The sequence below is a fragment of the Ctenopharyngodon idella genome, chromosome 20, assembly GCF_019924925.1.
Source record: "Ctenopharyngodon idella isolate HZGC_01 chromosome 20, HZGC01, whole genome shotgun sequence".
Classification (NCBI taxonomy): domain Eukaryota; kingdom Metazoa; phylum Chordata; class Actinopteri; order Cypriniformes; family Xenocyprididae; genus Ctenopharyngodon; species Ctenopharyngodon idella.
This window is the reverse complement of record NC_067239.1, coordinates 3,856,503-3,876,090: the sequence shown is the minus strand read 5'-3', so window position 1 is coordinate 3,876,090 and position 19,588 is coordinate 3,856,503. Positions and strand designations below refer to the sequence as shown.

The window sequence follows — 19,588 nt, the reverse complement described above, 5'->3', positions numbered from 1 at the left end:
ACATTTAGACTGTGTATGTGTGTGGTCAAAACCAAAGTGAGAAAGAGATAAATATGGTTTGTCCTGTTAAACCATTTCACAATGTGAAAATGTCAAACATGTCTTAAAGAACTGATATATTGCATGCTGTTAAATGCTGCATATTTATTATGACTAAAGGATATAGTATTTCCAAGTTATTAAAGGGATAGTTCACCCAAAAGTGAAAATTTTTCATCATTTACTCACCCTCGAGTTGTTCCAAACCTGTATGAGTTTCTTTCTTCTGCTGAACACAAAAGAAGATACTGTATTTTAAAGAATGCTGGTAATCAAACAGTTGGTGGTAGCCATAGTAGGAAAAAATACTATGGAAGTCAATGGCTACTTGGTTACTAAAGTTCTTTAAAATATCTTCTTTTGTGTTCAACAGAAGACAGAAACTCACACAGGTTTGGAACAACTTAAGGGTGAGTAAATGATGACAAAATTTTGATTTTTGGGTGAACTATCCCTTGAATGAAAATCAATAGTCCTACAGTTATGTACTGTTAAACTGTCTATGAAGTGCGTAAAATGGCCCCATGCTGATTATTTTGGTCTCCCCACATTAGAGCCTGAACATATGATACATCGGCCACTATCTCTGTGGATGAACACCTCACCATACATGGCCCTGAATCTATCACTGGGGTTATAGCCAAATTCAGGTTAAAGGTTGAGTCGGACTATGTGTGGGCTTAGTCTGCCCTCTGGTGGTGGATGTGTAGAGAGCGGTTTGAAACATAAAATGAAGCCCCACACAACATTTGCATGACCATACCATCAGTAACATCCAACATAAGCTGCCAAATAATCATGACTGCACAAAATCATTAGTATGTAAAATTAAGATAGAAAATGTGAGGCATATTTGTTAGAGCACAATATTACACTTTTTCTCTTGTGTTTAGATAATTGTTTTCAGAGCAGTGACTTAAGTTTGGAAAAATGTGTCAAATTGATGGAGAAAAACTACAAAATAAGTAATAATCACTTCGCATTTAAATTTTTTTTATTTTTTTTATTCCAAAAGCTCACAAATTGACATTTTAGTTAGGTTAGTTAAGATTTTGAAAATAATTAAACTTTTCTAACTGCAAACATACAAAAAGTCATTAAGTCACTCTTAAACAGAAATAATGGTTAAACAGTCTTAAACAACATATAACAAGCAATTTTAAATACACTGTACAGGTTTATCTGTATTCATGCCTTTTGAAATCTTAAATATGTATTTTGAGATCAGGAGTCAGTATGAACACATGTCAAACTTTATACTCCTGCTCTTTGCAGTCTTGCCCAGATTTTCCAAAACCAAAACATATCTTTTGATCAATAAATGAGCATTCAGTATGGGAATTAATGCTGTCTTGCTGCACAGTCCATTACCTAGAGACTATGACAATGCCATAGTGTGTATCATACATGTGTGTGTGTGTGTGTGTGTGATATCTTTCTGAAGATTGTTTAGTGCATAAAACAAACAAACTCAGAGTAACATTTTGAGGACGACTATACTGAAGGCCATTTTCACCGCTTCTCCAGTTTCTTAAACTTGGCCTCTGTGAATAAACACACAAATAGAAGTTATTACACAAGTGAAATACAAAATACTGAAAGCTGCACATCTGAGCGTTATATTAATCTCACACAATGTGCTTACTACTGTAACAGAAGAGGAGCAGGAGCATCTTTTTTGGTCTAATAGCGCCAACTAATGTCCATTTAATCAGTTAACCGTCAACTCTTCAGCAATTAATTCAGGGGTATTTCATTTAATAAATCTAGTTTCTACATCTTACACAATATGAGTTTTGCTATAATGGTCTACAGAACTACATATGAAAAGAAACTAATTTCATAAAATTAGTAGATCAAAAACTATAAACATCATAAGCTGACTCTGAATGATAAATACAGTTCTATGCGATCAGTACATATGATATTTGTAAATTAATAATTGGATTTCAGTTGAATTGCAAAAGTTCAAGGGTAATGAAAGCAGCTGCACAGCAGTTTAAAAATAGAAATGTGGTGTGTGTCATCTCAGTGGACGCCTACAGAGTAGACAGCTCTATTGATTGTGATAGGAGATGAACTAGTTTCAACACAAAATGTTGAGTGCTGCGGAGAAGACATATTTTTGTAGGCCAAAAGCATTTGAGCACTTCCGGTTCCATCGTCCCAAATGGGTTTTTCTGAATGGGTTTTTGGTTAAATGGCTGAAATAAGGTGTGTGGTGAACGCAAGCTCAAGATATTTTCATGTTTTATTCTATGACAGGAAATACATCAGTAAAACCCCCTGGTGATTTTTTTTTTTTTTTTTTACAGCTTGTACTTGTCTTAAAGAAGGCGTTTGCTTATAAGTGCTTGCTCATGCTCTTGTAAACTATTCTAACTTCTTTCAGGGAAAATGTATTTAAAGAAAGACTGAAAGAGTTGACAGAAGCTTAGTGATGGTGAAGTTATGAGACCGTGGTATAGTTCATTTATAACCTACGTTTACCTTTTTGCTTCTGCTGATTGTACTTAAGCTTCAAAATTCACTCAAGTTGAGTTAATTGACCATATGCACAGTTACTTCCTGGTTTTCATTAAGCCAGCTTGTCTTTTCCAGTGAACTGTTACATCGACACAAAACTATCAATGGTTGACTTTTTAATGTTGCATTTACATTTTAATGCAGTTATCACACTTATTGCTAATAAACCAGTTTTATTGATTGCAATAAAGACAAAGGTAATGGGAACGTTTTAATAAAAAACGCGGTGTCTGTAATTGGACACGCACACGCAACATTTTTACAGCACTTCAAATGTTTGTAATGTGATGACCAGAAACATTTTTTGTTCATCCTTCTGAAATTGTCCCTATTTGTTAAACTGAACATTTCAAGATGTAGGAAATTGAACATTTGATAGAAAACACTTATTTAAAAATAAAAAAGACATTAATTACCACTATAACCAGCAGATGGCGGCAGAGGAGCATTTATTTGCACATATATTAGCCATTTCCTGTAATAGTTTTTCACTGTTTCGCTTTTGAATAAATATTAAACTTTATAAAATCATTAGGTTTAAAAGTACATTTTGTCAAGGTGAAGTATGAAGTACTCACAAAATCTCATGAAAAACAATAACTTTCTTGTGACTCAATTACACAGAAAGCGAACACCGCTTTATAAATCACAGAAGCTGTCAGTCAGTGCAGCGGAAGCTCAATGATTTTGGCACACTTGTGAAACCCTGACTGTAAAAAAAGATGGGCGACGCCACTTCCTTCCATTGTAATGAACTGAATGCAAAACATACGACGATGGGCGTTGACATGTTGCGCAAAAACAGTCAGTTTGGAGCCTGGGCATGCGCAGATGGAATCGTCAGTGGAGCCCGGAGGCGGAGTCGCGGTATCAAACTTCCGCCCAAACAACTGTGTCATCATTGATGTATTTTAAATAGGCTATATAAACTATACATGATTTAAAATTCTACCTATAAAATAATAGGCTATTCTGTTTCTAGAGCAATAATATTTTTGAAACAGCAAATTCAGTAGATAAACTCAATATAATATGCCACTAGAAACTTTTAAATGTCTTAAACGGTCCTGCCATTTTAAATGAAGTTAAACTAACGTTACAGGAGATCGATTGCTGTAGACAGTGCTCTATAATTAATTAGAGTAGGCTATCATTAGTTTTGTCCTGCTAATTATTATTTTATACCAATAAAAATAATTAGTAACTGCCAGATAACGATCACCTGCTTTTTCCCCGACATGGTAAACGTTAGGCGTGTTATCTTAGCTAATAACATTTATTAATTACCTTATAAAAAAACCACATTTAATGTTACCGAAAAAAGTTCAGTGATCCGTCAGATCCTGTAGGTCGGTTAGTACAGTTTACTGATGAACAACTCCTTTTGTCGGTGTGAAATAACACAGAAATCGAAAATTAATAGTTATATATCTTCAATCTCCCCTCGAAGCTCCGACAGTCCTCAGAGAAGCTGTCAGTCACAACTGTCAATCATGACGACACGCCCCGTTTCTATAGCATCAAATTGCTAGCTAAAATAAAACTTATCACAAAAACGAACAATTGAATATATATCAGCGTGATAACTACCTTAAATGACAAAAACCATCTTTCGGAAAATTTTATTTGAAGCGTAATTTATTTTTTTTATTTTGACTCATTCCCGGTCGTTTGAATTGAGAGGGCGAGGTTTATGACCTGTACTGCATCCAGCCACCAGGGGGTGATCAAAGAGCCCGCTGCTTCACTTTTCAGGGCGTATGAGGCACACCCATTGTGAAAACTCACATTTTATTCAATGAATCTAACTAAAGTGCACAATAAATCTTTAATATGCAGTGTGTTGATGCTTTTTTTCAAATGAAAGCACGAAAACTGATGGTTGAATTGAATTTTGCAGAGGAGGTACATCTTTATTTTTTATGTCATCTTGCATTTGAATAACTAAATGAACGCTAGGCCTGACTATTTAAGTGACTACATATAAATTATAAACTAAGTATTACACTATTGATGCTTTTAAAGCTACCTCAGGACAGTGAAGATACTGACATACCAACAAGTGACATTTCACCGGAAGTTTTCCAGCTGGTTTATATTATTGCAGAAGTTCTAAAGAACACTGTGCATATAGTCCATTTGTGAAGATTATCATGTTAAACAAAACATGTAAGAATCATTAACTTTTGTTGCCCACAGAGCTTATTTTCTGCAATAATCTAAAAGCCAATGGGAAATCCTATTGGGTTTTTGTCAAGGGAACCAGGGTGACACTAAAAATACGTCATCACTGCAGCGCTCTTTCATCATGATGATCATCTGGCTCTTCATTTTCTCTACGTTGGGGTTAGGGTTAATCATTTATACAAAATAAAGTCACAGTCCAGACAAGACTAATGGTGTCCTTCATAATTTTTAATCAAAATTAAACATGTCTACATAAAAGTAAATAAAATATAACGTAAAACTTGCAGTGTTTTCCCCGCAGTATTTGTACTCACCTAGTTTCTTTGAATATGTGTCTAGTTTATATGCAGCCTGCTCCAGAGCCGTAACCTGCTCCTCGATCTGGTTAATCTGATCCAGATAAGGCTGTAAACCGGCATCTAAAGCCAAAAATGAGAACACACTTTAAGATGATCAATATGGTTGCATATTCACTTATCAGCAAATCACAAAATAAACACTATGTTAATAAAACGCTCATTCATAAGTGTACTTTATCTCTAAAGAACACTGTGATGGGACAATGTGAATGCAAAATACTTAATGTCATATTAACAACATGAATAAACACATATGTTGGTTGATTTTATATATCGGAGCCGCATTTCTCACATTTCTGATTGAGATCTTGCAGATTGCGGCTGATGTTGATGGATATGTCCTTCATCTCCATGTACTTCAGACTGGTGAGTTTGTTCATGTTCTCGAGGAGTTTGTAGTCCTCACAGGTGGCTAAGGAAACAGGACAAAAAATTACACACAAACATCTGGAAGTCTACAAAGAGATTCATTATTAATTATATTCTCATTACCAGTGAGCTCTCCCTGTAAGAAAACTGCCATTTTGTCAAACATGTCTCTGCAGAGCTCGTTGATATCTGGTTCAGCGGGTTCAGTGGCCTCCTCTGCTGTCTCCACACCTCCCTCATCTGTTACAGACAGCAAACACTTTTAGTGTCCCTAAACCTAGAGAGCTGCCTACCCTGCCAGAACTTCTGGGCATTAAATGTGGATTCTAAATGTCTATGATGCCCCAAATTGCAGTCTGGGTAGGCAGCTTAGTAGATTTAGAGACGCGGACACAGTTTAGTCACTGTATACAAAACGCATTCTTCTCTTTGGGAAGAGATCACGTCAAATAAAGAAACCTGAAAAGAAACAGGTTGCATTAGCTTAAAAATAAGTGACGAACACAACATGTTCAACAGCAGCACTGTAAAGCTAAGACTCTCTACAGATGAACTTGCAGTATACAGTGACTTGCACACAACTTGCATTATTTACAAAAGCAGCTCACTGTTATTACTAGGTCTTTTGACTTTTGGGGTCTCTGTCGCATCGCTTGTGGCCGCATCTTTCCTAGGCTCGGGCTCTGGCTCGGGCTGGACTGTGAGGTTGAGGTCGGTCGGGGGAGCGGGTGCTTTACAGATGCTGTCCATCGCTGCGGCCTCCTCCCCCGTAGCTGCCATTTTCAGTACACATGATCACATGACCAGAGCAGTTTCACGTGACTTCTCGTTTCCGTCTTTTTTTCTAATGCAGTGAAATGAAACCGAATACTTTTTTTTTTTCTTTTTTTTTAAATCTAGTAAAACGAAACGGACAGAAGACAATGTATTTATAAAGTGTGACGAGGATTTATGAAAAAATTAAATATTTTTAAAGTGGTCATATTATTAGTTGCTCTTATTTCACTTGTATGTAATATTCTTTTTGTCGTACATATCAGATACAATTCATGAATACGAAATGTGAAATCTAAATGTGGGTCATTAAGAGTTATAATTAATAAAGTATAGGACAGAAAACACATGTTTTATATACAGATATGGGTGGGGCTGCGTGATAACGCTGCCAATTTAAAAAGAGTGAAGCAAAGAACAATGAGCTGGTATTAGATGTATTTCCGGTCATATGCATTTCAAAATAATGATAATTCAAGATTTGTATTTGGAATTCATGCATTTGTATTATTCAGTGTTACTTGCTTGAATGCCTACTTATTTTTCTATATATATATATATATATATATATATATATTACTATCATAACAATATATAATTTAGTAATCAACCTACCCATCAAGAAATAAACGTAATTACTGATCAATACATAATCCACTTTAAAATATATTCACTTTCTTCTTTAAAAGAAAGATATATTTGAGTATACATATTATATAATATACACAGAACCATATTTTACTCGTTTTTACACATGTATTAAGGATCAGGGGAATATTTTCATTCACACTCTATGGTGTTGAATGAACATCTTTAATTATTAATTTGCATTTGTATTATTAAAAAAAAAAGAAGAAGAAAAAAAATATATATACAGTACCAAGTCCAAAGTAATCAACCTACCCATCAATAAATATTAAACATTATTTATAAAAATAATTATTATGAACGTGTTTCTATTTGACCTTTATTTTGAAAAGTATCCCAGTCTACACCCACCTATCTAGCCATTGGAGTCGCTAGCTTCACAGGCCTGGCGTGGCCCGCTCTCAGCCCCGCTGCCCTCTGCCTGTGACGGGAATCCATCGTGACAGGATACCAGCACCACCACCGACTGTAAACATGGCGGCATGCACAGCCGGATGCCTGTGCTATGTGCCCCCTTACTGAAGCCCCGATCATCGACACACTTCCATGATGGAGACAGAGGAGGAGCAGCATATGACCACGCTGTTATGCATGGGTTTCCCAGACCCGGTGGCCATCCGGAAAGCCCTGCGCCTGGCCAAAAACGACATCAACGAGGCTGTCGCGCTGCTCACCAACGAAAGCCCGGGACTCGGATACGGCTACGAGCCGATGGAAAGCGGCACTTCCCCGGGCTCCGGCCTCAGTGGAGACGGCGAGAACAGCGGGCGCACGGGCACCGGAGGGTTTGATCCTCCGCCAGCGTATCACGACGTCGTGGAAAGTGAGGTATGATTATGAAACGCATGCATATGTGATCATTTGCACGGCGGCTTTCACCGGGGCTGTCAAAAACCGGAGGGAAAGGCGCCGCACGCCTTTATCGCCCCTATAAATGCATGCATTACCTGTTGTGCATGTGCATGCAACACCTGACGAGGATGTCAAGATATTGTCTCTTATCTTTAGGATCCTTGTGCATGCGGTAGCAGATTAAGAATGAATTCTGCTGCCATGTGAATGAATGCTGAAGTTGTAGGATCTTGGGGGATGGGTGTCGTAGATTGCCTTGAAATGCTAGAGACCTGTTAGAGTTTACTATGTTTATTTGCGTGTTGAACGTTAATCATTAAGCCAATGGAGTATTTTTTCCTCCTGATGAATAAATATACTAGTGTCTTTCTTTACTAACTGTTGAGCAATAACAGGAGACGTGTGGCTGATAATTTACACGTCAGATCGTTGAACCATCAAATGTCATTTGTCATCAGTTATATTAAAGGGTTAGTTCACTCAAAAATGAAAATTCTGTCATTAATTACTCACCCTCATGTCGTTCCACACCCGTAAGACCTTCGTTCATCTTCGGAACACAAATTAAGATATTTTTGATGAAATCTGAGAGGTATACGACTCGTCCATAGACAGCAATTTAACAGACACTTTCAAGGTCAAGAAAGGTACTAAAGACACTGTTAAAAAAGTCGACGTGACTGCAGTGGTTCAACCTTATTTTTATGAAGCGACGAGAATACTGTTTGTGCACAAAAACAAAAATAACTACTTTATTCAACAAGATCTTCTTTTCTGTGTCATTCTCGTTCAGCGTGTTTACATCCGAACGCCGGCTCAGTATTGGCCGACGCTGTTCACATAAGCACCACGACGCATGCGTGTGATTCCGACGCAGGAGCTGGCCAATAATGAGTCGGCTTTCGGATGTAAACACGGAAGCGCTGAACTGCATTCACTGCGTTAACTGCGTATGACTGACAGGGAGATTTTTACGTGGAATTGGGCTACTTTAACACTGTTGCAGAAGGTTGTTTTTCACGTCTGCGTGTTTTAAGCGACTCCAAATAACATGATATTTAGCCCCTGGAATGCAAATTTTACCAGGGGAAGCCTGCAAAGAACGCGGATTTTACTGGGGGACCCCCCCCCTCCCGCCGAAGCGCGACTGCGCTAGTTTTGAGTAGCAATTGGGCGGGTTTAGTTGTGAAAACCTGGCAACCCTGCTGACAGGGTAGAGGAGAAATTGTTGAATAAATTTGTATTTTTTGTTTTGTTTTTTCACAAAAAAGTATTCTCGTCGCTTCATAAAATTAAGGTTGAACCACTGTAGTCACATGGACTATTTTAACGATGTCTTTAGTACCTTTCTGGACCTTAAAAGTGGTGGTTAAATTGCTGTCTATGGGCGAGTCAGATACCTCTGGGATTTCATCAAAAATAATTTGTGTTCTGAAGATGAATGAAGGTCTTACGGGTGTGGATCGATATGAGGGTGAGTAATTAATGACAGAATTTTCATTTTTGGGTGAACTAACCCTTTAACTCTGTGATACTGACCAGTGTTACTGGGTTAAATTAAAAAGACTGATAAAAAGCTGCTTTATATTAGCATGTGAAATGACTTTTGTGTGCTAGAAGTCTTTCCCACAGGTCTTGAATGGTTATTTTTCTGAATTTGGATAAACAGCTCTAGTTTTGTGTAATTCTGTTGTCTGATATTTGAGTCTTATATGTGGCCATCAGGCTTTGTGATTATTGCCCAACTGTTGCAGTGTTCCTTTCGCTGTTTTCCCTCATGGCTTCTTTGACCTGTTGGTCAACCGCAGTCAGAGCTGAACACTAAAGTGCAATGATTTAAAATGTCCATGTTGGTCAGTGCGTCCCGGACTTGACTTGTGTGTGCACAGACCCTTTGAATATGTTGTTAATATTACTTCAATCTTGTTTTTATTACTGTTGAGGACGCTCTTTACAGTGAATCTACCCTTTATTAATGGTAGTTATACTACAAGCCAGTTACTAATAAAAAGTATTTAACTTAGTTGCAACTATTTGGTGGGTGGGAAAGTGTACAAATATAGGCCTGGTTTCACAGACAGGGCTTAGATTAAATTAGGACATTTTAAGTAGCTTTTATAAACATGCCTTAGAAAAAACATTACTGGTGTGCATCTTGAGACAAAACTATGGCACTGACATGTTGTTCCAAACCCGAAAGACTTTCTTTCATCTTCAGAACACAAATTAAGATATTTTTAATGAGTCTGAGGGCTTTCTGTCCCTCCATTGACAGCCTACGCAACTACCACTTTCAAGCCCCAGAAAGGTAGTAAAGACATCATTAAAGTAATCCATGTGACTTCAGTGGTTTAACCTCAATTTTATGAAGTGACGTGAGTGCTTTGTTTGAACAAAATAACAATTTACCACTTTATTTAAGAAATATTAATCTCCAACGCACATTCACGCAACAACGTCTGCTCTTATGTCAAAACCAAAAATCATATGTCGGTATTTTTAAGCTGAAAGACGGTACACGATATATATCTCTGCATTTTCTAGGAAGTAGGCTAGGCCTAAATGTTTCATTTTCTTTTCATAAGGCACATGGGTAAATAAAGCTTTAACACACTCTTCGTACTGCAGTTTATGATGCGGTTGCAAATTATGGAAGATATCTGAAGTGCTTTTATTTTCATATGCAATCTGTTTATGGCTTAATCTGTTTATTATTTCTTTAATTAATCAGATAAGTCAGTGTGCAGATTGAAGGCTATGAAAACAAATATAGTGAATGTATCTATATCTATCTAGGTTATTATGGTATACACTATTAAAAAAAAAAAAAAATATATATATATATATATATATATATATGGCTGCAAGATATTGGAAAAAAAACGGACTTTGTAACATTTTGTTTTTCTGCGATATATATTAATAAATTCTGCGATATATATAATAAATTCACCAGATTACTTGAATAGCTCTATTTGGAAAGAATTAATAATTCTAGAATGATTGGGGTGATTTAAATGAAAAAAACAGTGCCTTATATTTTTCAGGTAAGTATTCAGGTACAGAAAATGAATAATCAAATGTAAAATAACACAGTATAGTCTTCACTGTATAAATTGAATATAATTAATCTGTGTTAAAGCTGCAAAAGTGATTTTCTCTTTGTATTTTGTTGTTTGATAACATTCATGTTGCAGAAAGTAGCAAGAATATTAGCCCGCTGTCACTTTAAGACCGAATGTGCGGATCCAATATAATGGTACACATCTGTTTTCTAAGGATGTGTGCCTAAGCCATAAGCAACTATGTTTTACAAGGATACTCGCCGAGACGGGCATTTTGTCATAATTTTGCATGTATGTGTCCGTTCAAGCACAAATAGACACGGAAGTGAACGGAATTCAGTGTTCACATGCTGCCTGACTCTGCAGTGCACACAACTGACTGTCACAATGATTTACAACAGCATGGAAAGGTTTAAGCATCACTACTTTTAGTTGTTATTCCCCAGCATATGCACACATACATTGGGCAGTATTAGTGCAGTTATAGAGATGATTTTGTGTCAAATATAGTTCATCTTTTGGTTTCAGGTAATTACTACGGTTTGTCTTTGAGTCCTTAACCTGTAGTCATTTTTTAAACATGATAGGTGGATATATGCAGGGCTCGACAATAAGGACTGCCAGATTGGGCCAGTTCAGCATCATCACGAAACTTTGTCATTTGTACGAGCTTTTAAGCCTTTCCCATTTAAATATTCAAGTGCAAGAAGACGCAAAAGTGAACTCAATTTGGTACTCACATGCAGTGTGAGACGTTCTGTGCGCGCACATATCTGAAGCTCGTTCCCAGAAAGCTGTGTCTCAGACAGCACTCAAGTACTGAATTGAGTTCTCTTTCACGTCTTCTTGCACTTGAACGGACATATTCACACAAAATTTTGTACCACTGGCCTGATCCTTAGCGTTGAGCCCTGTATATGGCCATAATGATTGGACAGAAATGTTATGTAGCCGTTCTGTTCCAGCCCTGTTTGTAATTGCTTCATGTAGAAATGCCACTGTAACAAAAGGAATCCAGATGACATTTAAATTAGATCCTCGCCTGAGTCCTGTCATCCCCTCTCTATGTCTTAGGTTTGCCTCTTCTGCCTGAAAAATGTCGTTGGATGATGATTAAAAAAAAGGCTGAATGGTTGTTGTGTAATACTTTTGGCAGACTTATCTTTTGGAAGGGTGGTGATACTATTAGGAAACCATATACTGATCAGTGTTTCCCAGAGGATTTTTGTAAGCCTGTGGGGTGGACCTGGTCTGGGGGCATGAAAATTTAGTACATTTTAAATTTAAATGCATCAATATGGTGCACTTTGAGAGTTCAAAGTTAAGCGCTCCAACCCATGTTTAATTGAACAGAATAAAAAGTCTTTGCATTGATCTGTAACTGGACTTTAAAGTCGTCATAAAATCAACATCGACTATTCTTATTTTTTATGTAATATTGTAGTGTTTATTATAAATGATTTATCTGTACACTTTATTATTTTCTTAATTTATGTGCCATCATAATCTTTAATCAAAAACTTTTACCTTCCCTTCCCCCTCGAAACGACTTCTCTTCACGTCATGTGCTATGGCGTGAGGGTGGATCTTGTTTCTGCCTCCATTTTGTTAGCAACGCCCAACTTCCAATGATCCAATTAATCTCCAAAAGATGAACTCAAGCCCCGTCCTTCATTTTTTTTTTTCTAATTTCAGGAGCCATTTCACTAGGATATACATCACAATAGGAAAAAAAAGAACAATCGTAACTTTCATTTTTAAAAGTGGACTCAGTCTACATTACATTCACACTGGTGTTTTAAGAAGTAAAACATTTAGAATATAATGATAAACACTGCAATATTTCCACTCAATGAGAAAACTCCACATATCCAGAGCTGATCTGATGGCATTTCATTTGATAAAACTATCATCATCATATACACACACAACTCAAAGTGCCAAAATAAAAGTAAATAAAAAAATAAAAAAAATAACTTGAAAAAAATTACGGCAGAAATATATTACAGTAGAATGTACTTCTCAAAGTAACAATAATAATACAGTTTATTAAAACATTATTTACAAGGAATATCACACAATTTTCTGTATCACACAATTTTCCATGTCCCTTTTTTTGGATTAATTTGATTACCACTATTTATTTATTTACTTATTTATTTTTTATTTTTTGATAATTTTAATTTAAAAAATCATTTATTATTTTTGATAATACAATTGTATTAAATGATAAAACAGAATGTAGAAAAATTTAAATGGGCAACAGAATTTTAGGAAAAAACTAAATGCATTTCATAGGACACTATTATTGTTAAAATTGTAATAAATTAAGTTTTAAGAATTCAATTGATTAGACATCCTTTTTGATTATTCACATTTAATTGAACCATTAAAACAGAATCCAGCATTTTAGGAGAATTTACGAGAAAATAAAACTGATTTTGGAAAAAAAATAAATAAAATGGATTTCATAGTGCCCTATGTTTGTGATGCAATCATGAAGAAATTTTTTGGAAAGTCTCAGACATGCCTAGCCGCTTTGTTTACCTCTGGTCTTGCATGTAACAGGTTGCAAGCACGGGACTATAAATAGAGCCAGCAGGCCTGGTCTGGAGGGTACTGGTACACACACACGGGGTCTCCAGTTACCCAGCCACTCTGCCCAGCACTGCGCAATGCAGTGGGGAACAACAAACAACTTTCACAAATCACAACTGGCAGGATCACATGCACAGTTGCAGAGATGTATTAGGGGTATGTCTTAAAAGAGAAATGCATTCCAGGCATTGGGCAACAAACACCTCAGTCCACCTAAACACCGATGCCATACAGGCAAATTTGCAATTAGTTTGTGCCTAGGGAGGTTGGAACCCTCTGAGGTTGTATGTTTAGCAGGCAACAGGCCGTGCGCACACACCTCACCCTATTAGTATGCCATGGCAACAAGTTTGGAATGTGCCATGTGACCTTACATCGCCCCAAAGACCAGAGGCCTCCTAACAACACTGACTTTCTCTCTTCTCTTTAGATCATTGCACATGCAGCACGCCAGCCCTAGATTCACAGTGATTGTTCGAAATATTAATATTACAAATTGCAAAAATTACCTAGAAGGCTTCTAAATGGGTACAGAATGTTTGCACAGCAAAATTATTATTATCTCCATCGACGCCAGTAAACATAATCCTGCATTGAAATGCGGACTGGGACAGTGTTCAGTAACATGCTCGATGTTTTTTTCCGTAATCAGTGGCACCCTTATATTAGACTGTATGGGATTCTTGACCTTCAAGAACAGTACACAAGTATGCAGAATGCTTGTAGAGCTCAACAATAAGAATATTTTTTCTGCCTCTGTTGTTTTTGTTTTAGTGGTTCAGATTTTCACTGGTGTCTTTTTTATATTTACCAGCTTATTATATTATATTATACTATGAAATAATTGACTCCAGTCCGTTGAATTATTAGAAAATAATGCACACATGAGGTGTAATGGCCACTATTTGAATTATTAGAAAATAATCGGTTTCACGACCGGCTTCGCATCGTGGCCGCATTACCACCATGGGTGTGCATTATTTTCTAATAATTCAACGAACCGGAGTCAATATTTATTATATTATATTATATTGTATTATATTGTATTGTATTATAATATAATATAATATATTATATATATTTTTTTTTTTACTATGGGGCTGTTGAATGCTTGAATCTGATTGACGAACGTTCTATGGTGTGCAATTATTTTCAGGGAAACGCACGGCTAAAGTAGTTCTAGGCAGGTCTTGACCGCATTACAGTTCCATATCACTTCGCCAAATGATTTCAGTTATTTCAAAGGTCATTACAGCCTACAACAGGAAAAGAACCAAAACCCACAACGTCACTGACCAATCAAATAAATATGGTAAACAATAGGATAAAAATAACAAATAATTTCCATGTTTTTTTTTTTTTTGGCCACAAAATTACGTTTTATGTACAGAAAGCACATACTCTCTTTCTCCCGCTCTCTCTCCCACTCAAACTAAAATAGTTTAGCAACTTAAAAGCTACATGACATTTCTCAGTAGTGAGGTAATAACAGTGCTGTTCTTGAAGCAGATAAACTTACAGTTTTGCTATTAGTAGAAACGCTGCTGCCGAACACTGACGCACAGACTCAGGTCATTTTCTCTCTCTCTCTCTCTCTCTCTCTCTGGGCCCTATTTTAACAATCTAAGCGCATGGTCTGCAGCACATGGCACAGGTGCACTTTAGGGCTTGTCCGAATCCACTTTTGCTAGGTTAACGACAGAAAAAATGGCCGACGCACCAGGCGCATGGTCCAAAAGGGTTAATGAGTCATGGGTGTGTTTTGGGCATAATGTGCAATAAGCCAATCAGAGTCTCATCTCTCATTCCCTTTAAAAGCCAGGTGTGCTTGCACCATGGTGAATTGCAATTTACATGGCGGAATATAGACAATTCTCAACCTGACGAGTCAATTTAAATACATGTCTGTATTGCCATGATTGGTCAAATAATTAGCCAATTTCAATCATCATTACTGCAAATAGGTAATTCTGATACATGCAATGACTATCCATTATGACATATAGGCATTCTTATCGTTATGTACACAATAATAATCTTTTACTTTGTAATCCTTTTATTTTTAATATTTGGCATGTTTGTGTGCTGTTGCGCGTCCCTGTGTGTGTAACAAGCAGAGTGTACACGCATTGTGCACTATCCTATAGGCTCATATTACTAACGTGCCCTTTAAAAAAAAAATAAAATACTGCACCATTGACTTTAGACCAGGTTTCAGTTGGTCAATGGCACAGTCGTTTTCAGTTGCCTCAAAATAACAACACGCCAACAATGTGCCTGAACACACCTCGTTTTCAGACCAGAAACGTCCATGGCCGAACAGATGGGTGCGAGTGCATTTGCTATTTAAACAACGTGGCACAGGACGTGAAAATGAAAGCTGCGTCGGGCTGAAACTAGAAAAACTAGCGCCGGGTGTATGACAGGTCTCTCTCTCTCTCTCTCTCTCTCTCTCTCTCTCTCTCTCTCTCTCTCTCTCTCTCTCTCTCTCTCTCTCTCTCTAATAACTGCATTAAGTCTGCTATCAATGGCTCAAGCCTCTGTTACTAGCTCTAAAATGACATTTTGGAATTAGCAATGGAGGCTTATGATGAGATGCGTAAGAAATTAGTCCTCCACATAAGGGCGTTTTAAGGACTAAAACCTGACAAATGTCTTGAAATACAATATCTGAACAAAGTCTTGAAGTGTGATAACCATAGTATAAGTGAAATAATTGACTCCATTGAATTATTAGAAAATAATGTACACCCGCTTTCCCGCTTTTACCACCTCGGTGTGCATTATTTTCTAATAATTTAACGGACCGGAGTCAATTATTCATTATATTATATTATATTATATTTGCTTCTAATATTAGCCAGTATTTGCAGCTAAAAAGTAACACCTTTTTATGGTTTGGCATAATCAGGAACCGTGTTAGTAGGTTACCCTACAACAAACACCACTTCCCTTCTATTCTTAGCAATTGTGGTTTCTCAGTTTAAAATCACAAGGCATAGATTAGGTTTTCACACAGTTCCTGAGGCAACTTTTATTTGAAATTAGCAGCTACAACTGTAAATGATGACATATATGTGACAAGTCATTAGCTACAAGTATAGATCACGAGAGTTTTAACATGTACAATAAATATATGCAAATTAATTTTATGTGGGTTGTAATTAGCATATTTTCGTCCTCAGAACAGACTTCAAATATTCAGATAGGAATAGAGATTTTCCAGTCTTCTGACCATATACAATGGTCTTTATATTTTTAGTAAACACATTTATTTGATCAGAATGTTAAAATAGGCCGCAGCTCGACTTCCGTGGTCACTATTTCTGTCTCTTTCTGAGATCCTCACAGTGCAGGTGGTGGTTGCCTCCACCAAAGAACAGAATAAGTAATTTGTTCCTGTTGCCTCTCTTCTGCTTTCTGCCTCTCCCTCTCACATTGCTCAGCGCTTCTTATTTCTCCTGAACACAGAAGCTGTCAGGCTCTGTCAACAGAAACACACAGATCTTTAACAAATCAATCCGCTCTTCTACAGTCGTTTAATGTTTCTGTCACAGAGATTGTAATGAGATCTCATAACAACTGCTGTAAACTCGAAAACCTCAACGACCTTAATAACAGGCGGTTGTGGCACATTTCACTAATAGGGTGCAAAATAGGATGTGAATCGATAAAGTATTGTTTTTTTTTTTTTTTTTTTTTTTTTTTTTCAACAAATCAGTGAAAGGAAATGCTTAACTTTCAGAATATTTTAATAGTCAACCACCCCCCTCACCCCTCACCCCTTCCCCTTAATTATGCTTTAATTTTTTTTTCTTTAATGTTTAATTGCTTTATAAAAACCTTGATTTGTTCATGGTATGTATGATATTTGTAATTTTTTAGGAGTAAGTATCAAATGAACTTCAAAATTAAATTTAAAATACAAATATGAAAAATTAAAAAATATATATTATAATGGTTAAAAAAAAAAGAAGAAAAATGCACGCAAGATTTGCGATGCGTAGAACGTGAATTATGGCCATTCAAAATATTTAGAAATGTGTGGAGATAGTAGCTAATTAGTAACAACCTAAGATTGCTTTTATATGCTAGAAAATTAAATGTTCATTTAAATTACATGTGGGCTGCGATTTTGCATAGTATTTGCTCTAAATTGTTTGAAAATAAGACTGACTGATACATGGTCACTAAACAGGTATATGGAAGGAAAAAAGTCCAGTCATTTTAATAGCAATCTGCATGATTGCGAGTTTCGAATAAAGGAGAAAAAAGTTGCAGATATGCTTCATGCATCACTACACTATTGACAGTGGTCTTATTTTGCCTCCAAAATTTTGGTCATACCTTCAATTAAATTGTGTAAAATATATTCTCCTTTGTATTTGATATTTTTTTTCCTTCTCCATATAGTACCTTTATACAGCCATCTCTACCTTGTTTGTATGATATTACATACTAGGTAGTCACATTGTTTGACCTGGAAATGGAGTTATGTGAATGAAACTGTATTAGATTAAATTGGTATTTTATTGACACATGACTGGGCCTGTGGTAATTGTTGTTGGTGTAGTTTTGCTATGGATGAGAAAGAGTATGACTGAAATGTACAGTATACAATACACATTGACCAAATGTAACGGGTCTTACTCGACCCGCTCTAAGCGGAATTCAAACCGGGGTCTCTGGCATGGGAGGCGGGCGCTCTAACAAGGACCCTAAAGATCGCAGTCTCCAGCTTCAGTTGCTAATGCGCCTCTTGAGTCCAGGGGAGTGAGGTTTACTCGCACAGCTCTTACTAGCTGGCCTCCGTTACACTCACCCCCCTAAACCTCACTCCCATCCAGGTCACCGCACTAACAGGTCGTACTCCACCTGTTCCGACCCCTAACAAGGACGCTAAAGACCGCAGTCTCTAGCGTCTGTCGCTAGTGCACCAATTGAGATCAGGGGAGTGAGGTTTAATTGCACAGCTCTTGCTAGCTGGCCTCCATTACACTCACCCCCCTAAACCTCACTCCCATCTGGGTCACAGCACTAATGTAACAGGTCCTACTCCACCCGTTCCGATCCCTAACAAGGACGCTAAAGACCACAGTCTCTAGCGTCAGTCACTAGTGCACCAATTGAGGCCAGGGGAATGAGTTTTACCCACACAGCTCTTACTAGCTGGCCTCCATTACACTCACCCCCTAAACCTCACTCCCATCTGGGTCACAGCACTAATGTAACAGGTCCTACTCCACCCGTTCCGATCCCTAACAAGGACGCTAAAGACCACAGTCTCTAGCGTCAGTCACTAGTGCACCAATTGAGGCCAGGGGAATGAGTTTTACCCACACAGCTCTTACTAGCTGGCCTTCATTACACTCACCCCCTAAACCTCACTCCCATCTGGGTCACGGCACTAATGTAACAGGTCCTACTCCACCCGTTCCGATCCCTAACAAGGACGCTAAAGACCACAGTCTCTAGCGTCAGTCGCTAGTGCACCAATTGAGATCGGGGAGTGAGGTTTAATTGCACAGCTCTTGCTAGCTGACCTCCGTTGCACAAACAAGAATGCAGAAGAATACAAAATGTCATTATGATTTAAATGTAATGGTTCATTTAGCACAATACTGAGATTTTTGATGATTGAGAGACACATCACTTGTTAAACAGTCTAACCTGTTGTGAAGAGGCTGTTCTTGAAACATGAAATTGAAGACGATATGCAACATCTGCCTGTGGAAAACATGTGACATTTAAAGTTGACTTTGACCCAGAAACGTCATTGTGCTTGGTCAGATGGTTGAAGTTCCTGAGTGAATGTGCTTTGTCATCGTTCATAGTACACAATGAAGTCTAGTCAAAGCCTGAAGCTTCTCAGAATCAATAAAACCAGGGTCCCCATGGGTTCTTAAGTCGTAAATTTAGTTTCATCAAATTTAAGGCCATAAAAAGTCTTAAATATCTGAAAAGGTATAAGAAAAGTCTTTATCATTTCAAGAGGTCCTAAATTTGGGGACGGAAAACGAGGAATTGCAATATGGCTTAATGTGACAATTAAATGTGTTTTATTAAAATTCTACAGGCTCGCACTTTTAGAGCGGTTCGCAATCACAGAATAGCCCATATTTATGCCAAGTGATTGCTTTGATCTACTGTTGATGAATTATGCCAATGTTT

At 37.2% G+C, this 19,588-nt stretch overlaps 2 protein-coding genes across 5 annotated transcripts in view; one reads left to right on the top strand and one right to left on the bottom strand.

The window, feature by feature from the left end:
• Nucleotides 1–1,015: 1,015 nt before the first annotated feature.
• bloc1s2 (biogenesis of lysosomal organelles complex-1, subunit 2) lies at nucleotides 1,016–6,336 on the bottom strand. Of its 2 annotated transcripts, none has more exons than XM_051873935.1 (5): nucleotides 6,098–6,336; nucleotides 5,604–5,720; nucleotides 5,404–5,523; nucleotides 5,067–5,171; nucleotides 1,016–1,583 (listed from the first exon to the last, which is right to left on the bottom strand). In XM_051873935.1, the coding sequence occupies exons 1-5, from the start codon at nucleotides 6,258–6,260 to the stop codon at nucleotides 1,552–1,554; spliced, it is 537 nt and encodes a 178-aa protein (XP_051729895.1). In that variant the 5' UTR covers nucleotides 6,261–6,336; the 3' UTR covers nucleotides 1,016–1,551. The 2 variants fall into 2 exon arrangements, with proteins under 2 accessions (XP_051729895.1, XP_051729894.1); XM_051873934.1 differs by having other exon boundaries at nucleotides 6,089–6,308.
• Nucleotides 6,337–7,231: 895 nt separating this feature from the next.
• Nucleotides 7,232–19,588, top strand: part of usp24 (ubiquitin specific peptidase 24) — a 72,416-nt gene continuing 60,059 nt past the window's right edge. The window contains exon 1 of one of the 3 annotated variants that reach the window (XM_051873930.1): nucleotides 7,232–7,730. In XM_051873930.1, coding sequence (XP_051729890.1) covers nucleotides 7,449–7,730 — 282 coding nt within the window. In that variant the 5' untranslated portion in view covers nucleotides 7,232–7,448. The remainder of the gene's footprint in view (nucleotides 7,731–19,588) is intronic. The other 2 variants (XM_051873932.1, XM_051873931.1) reach the window with 2 other exon arrangements.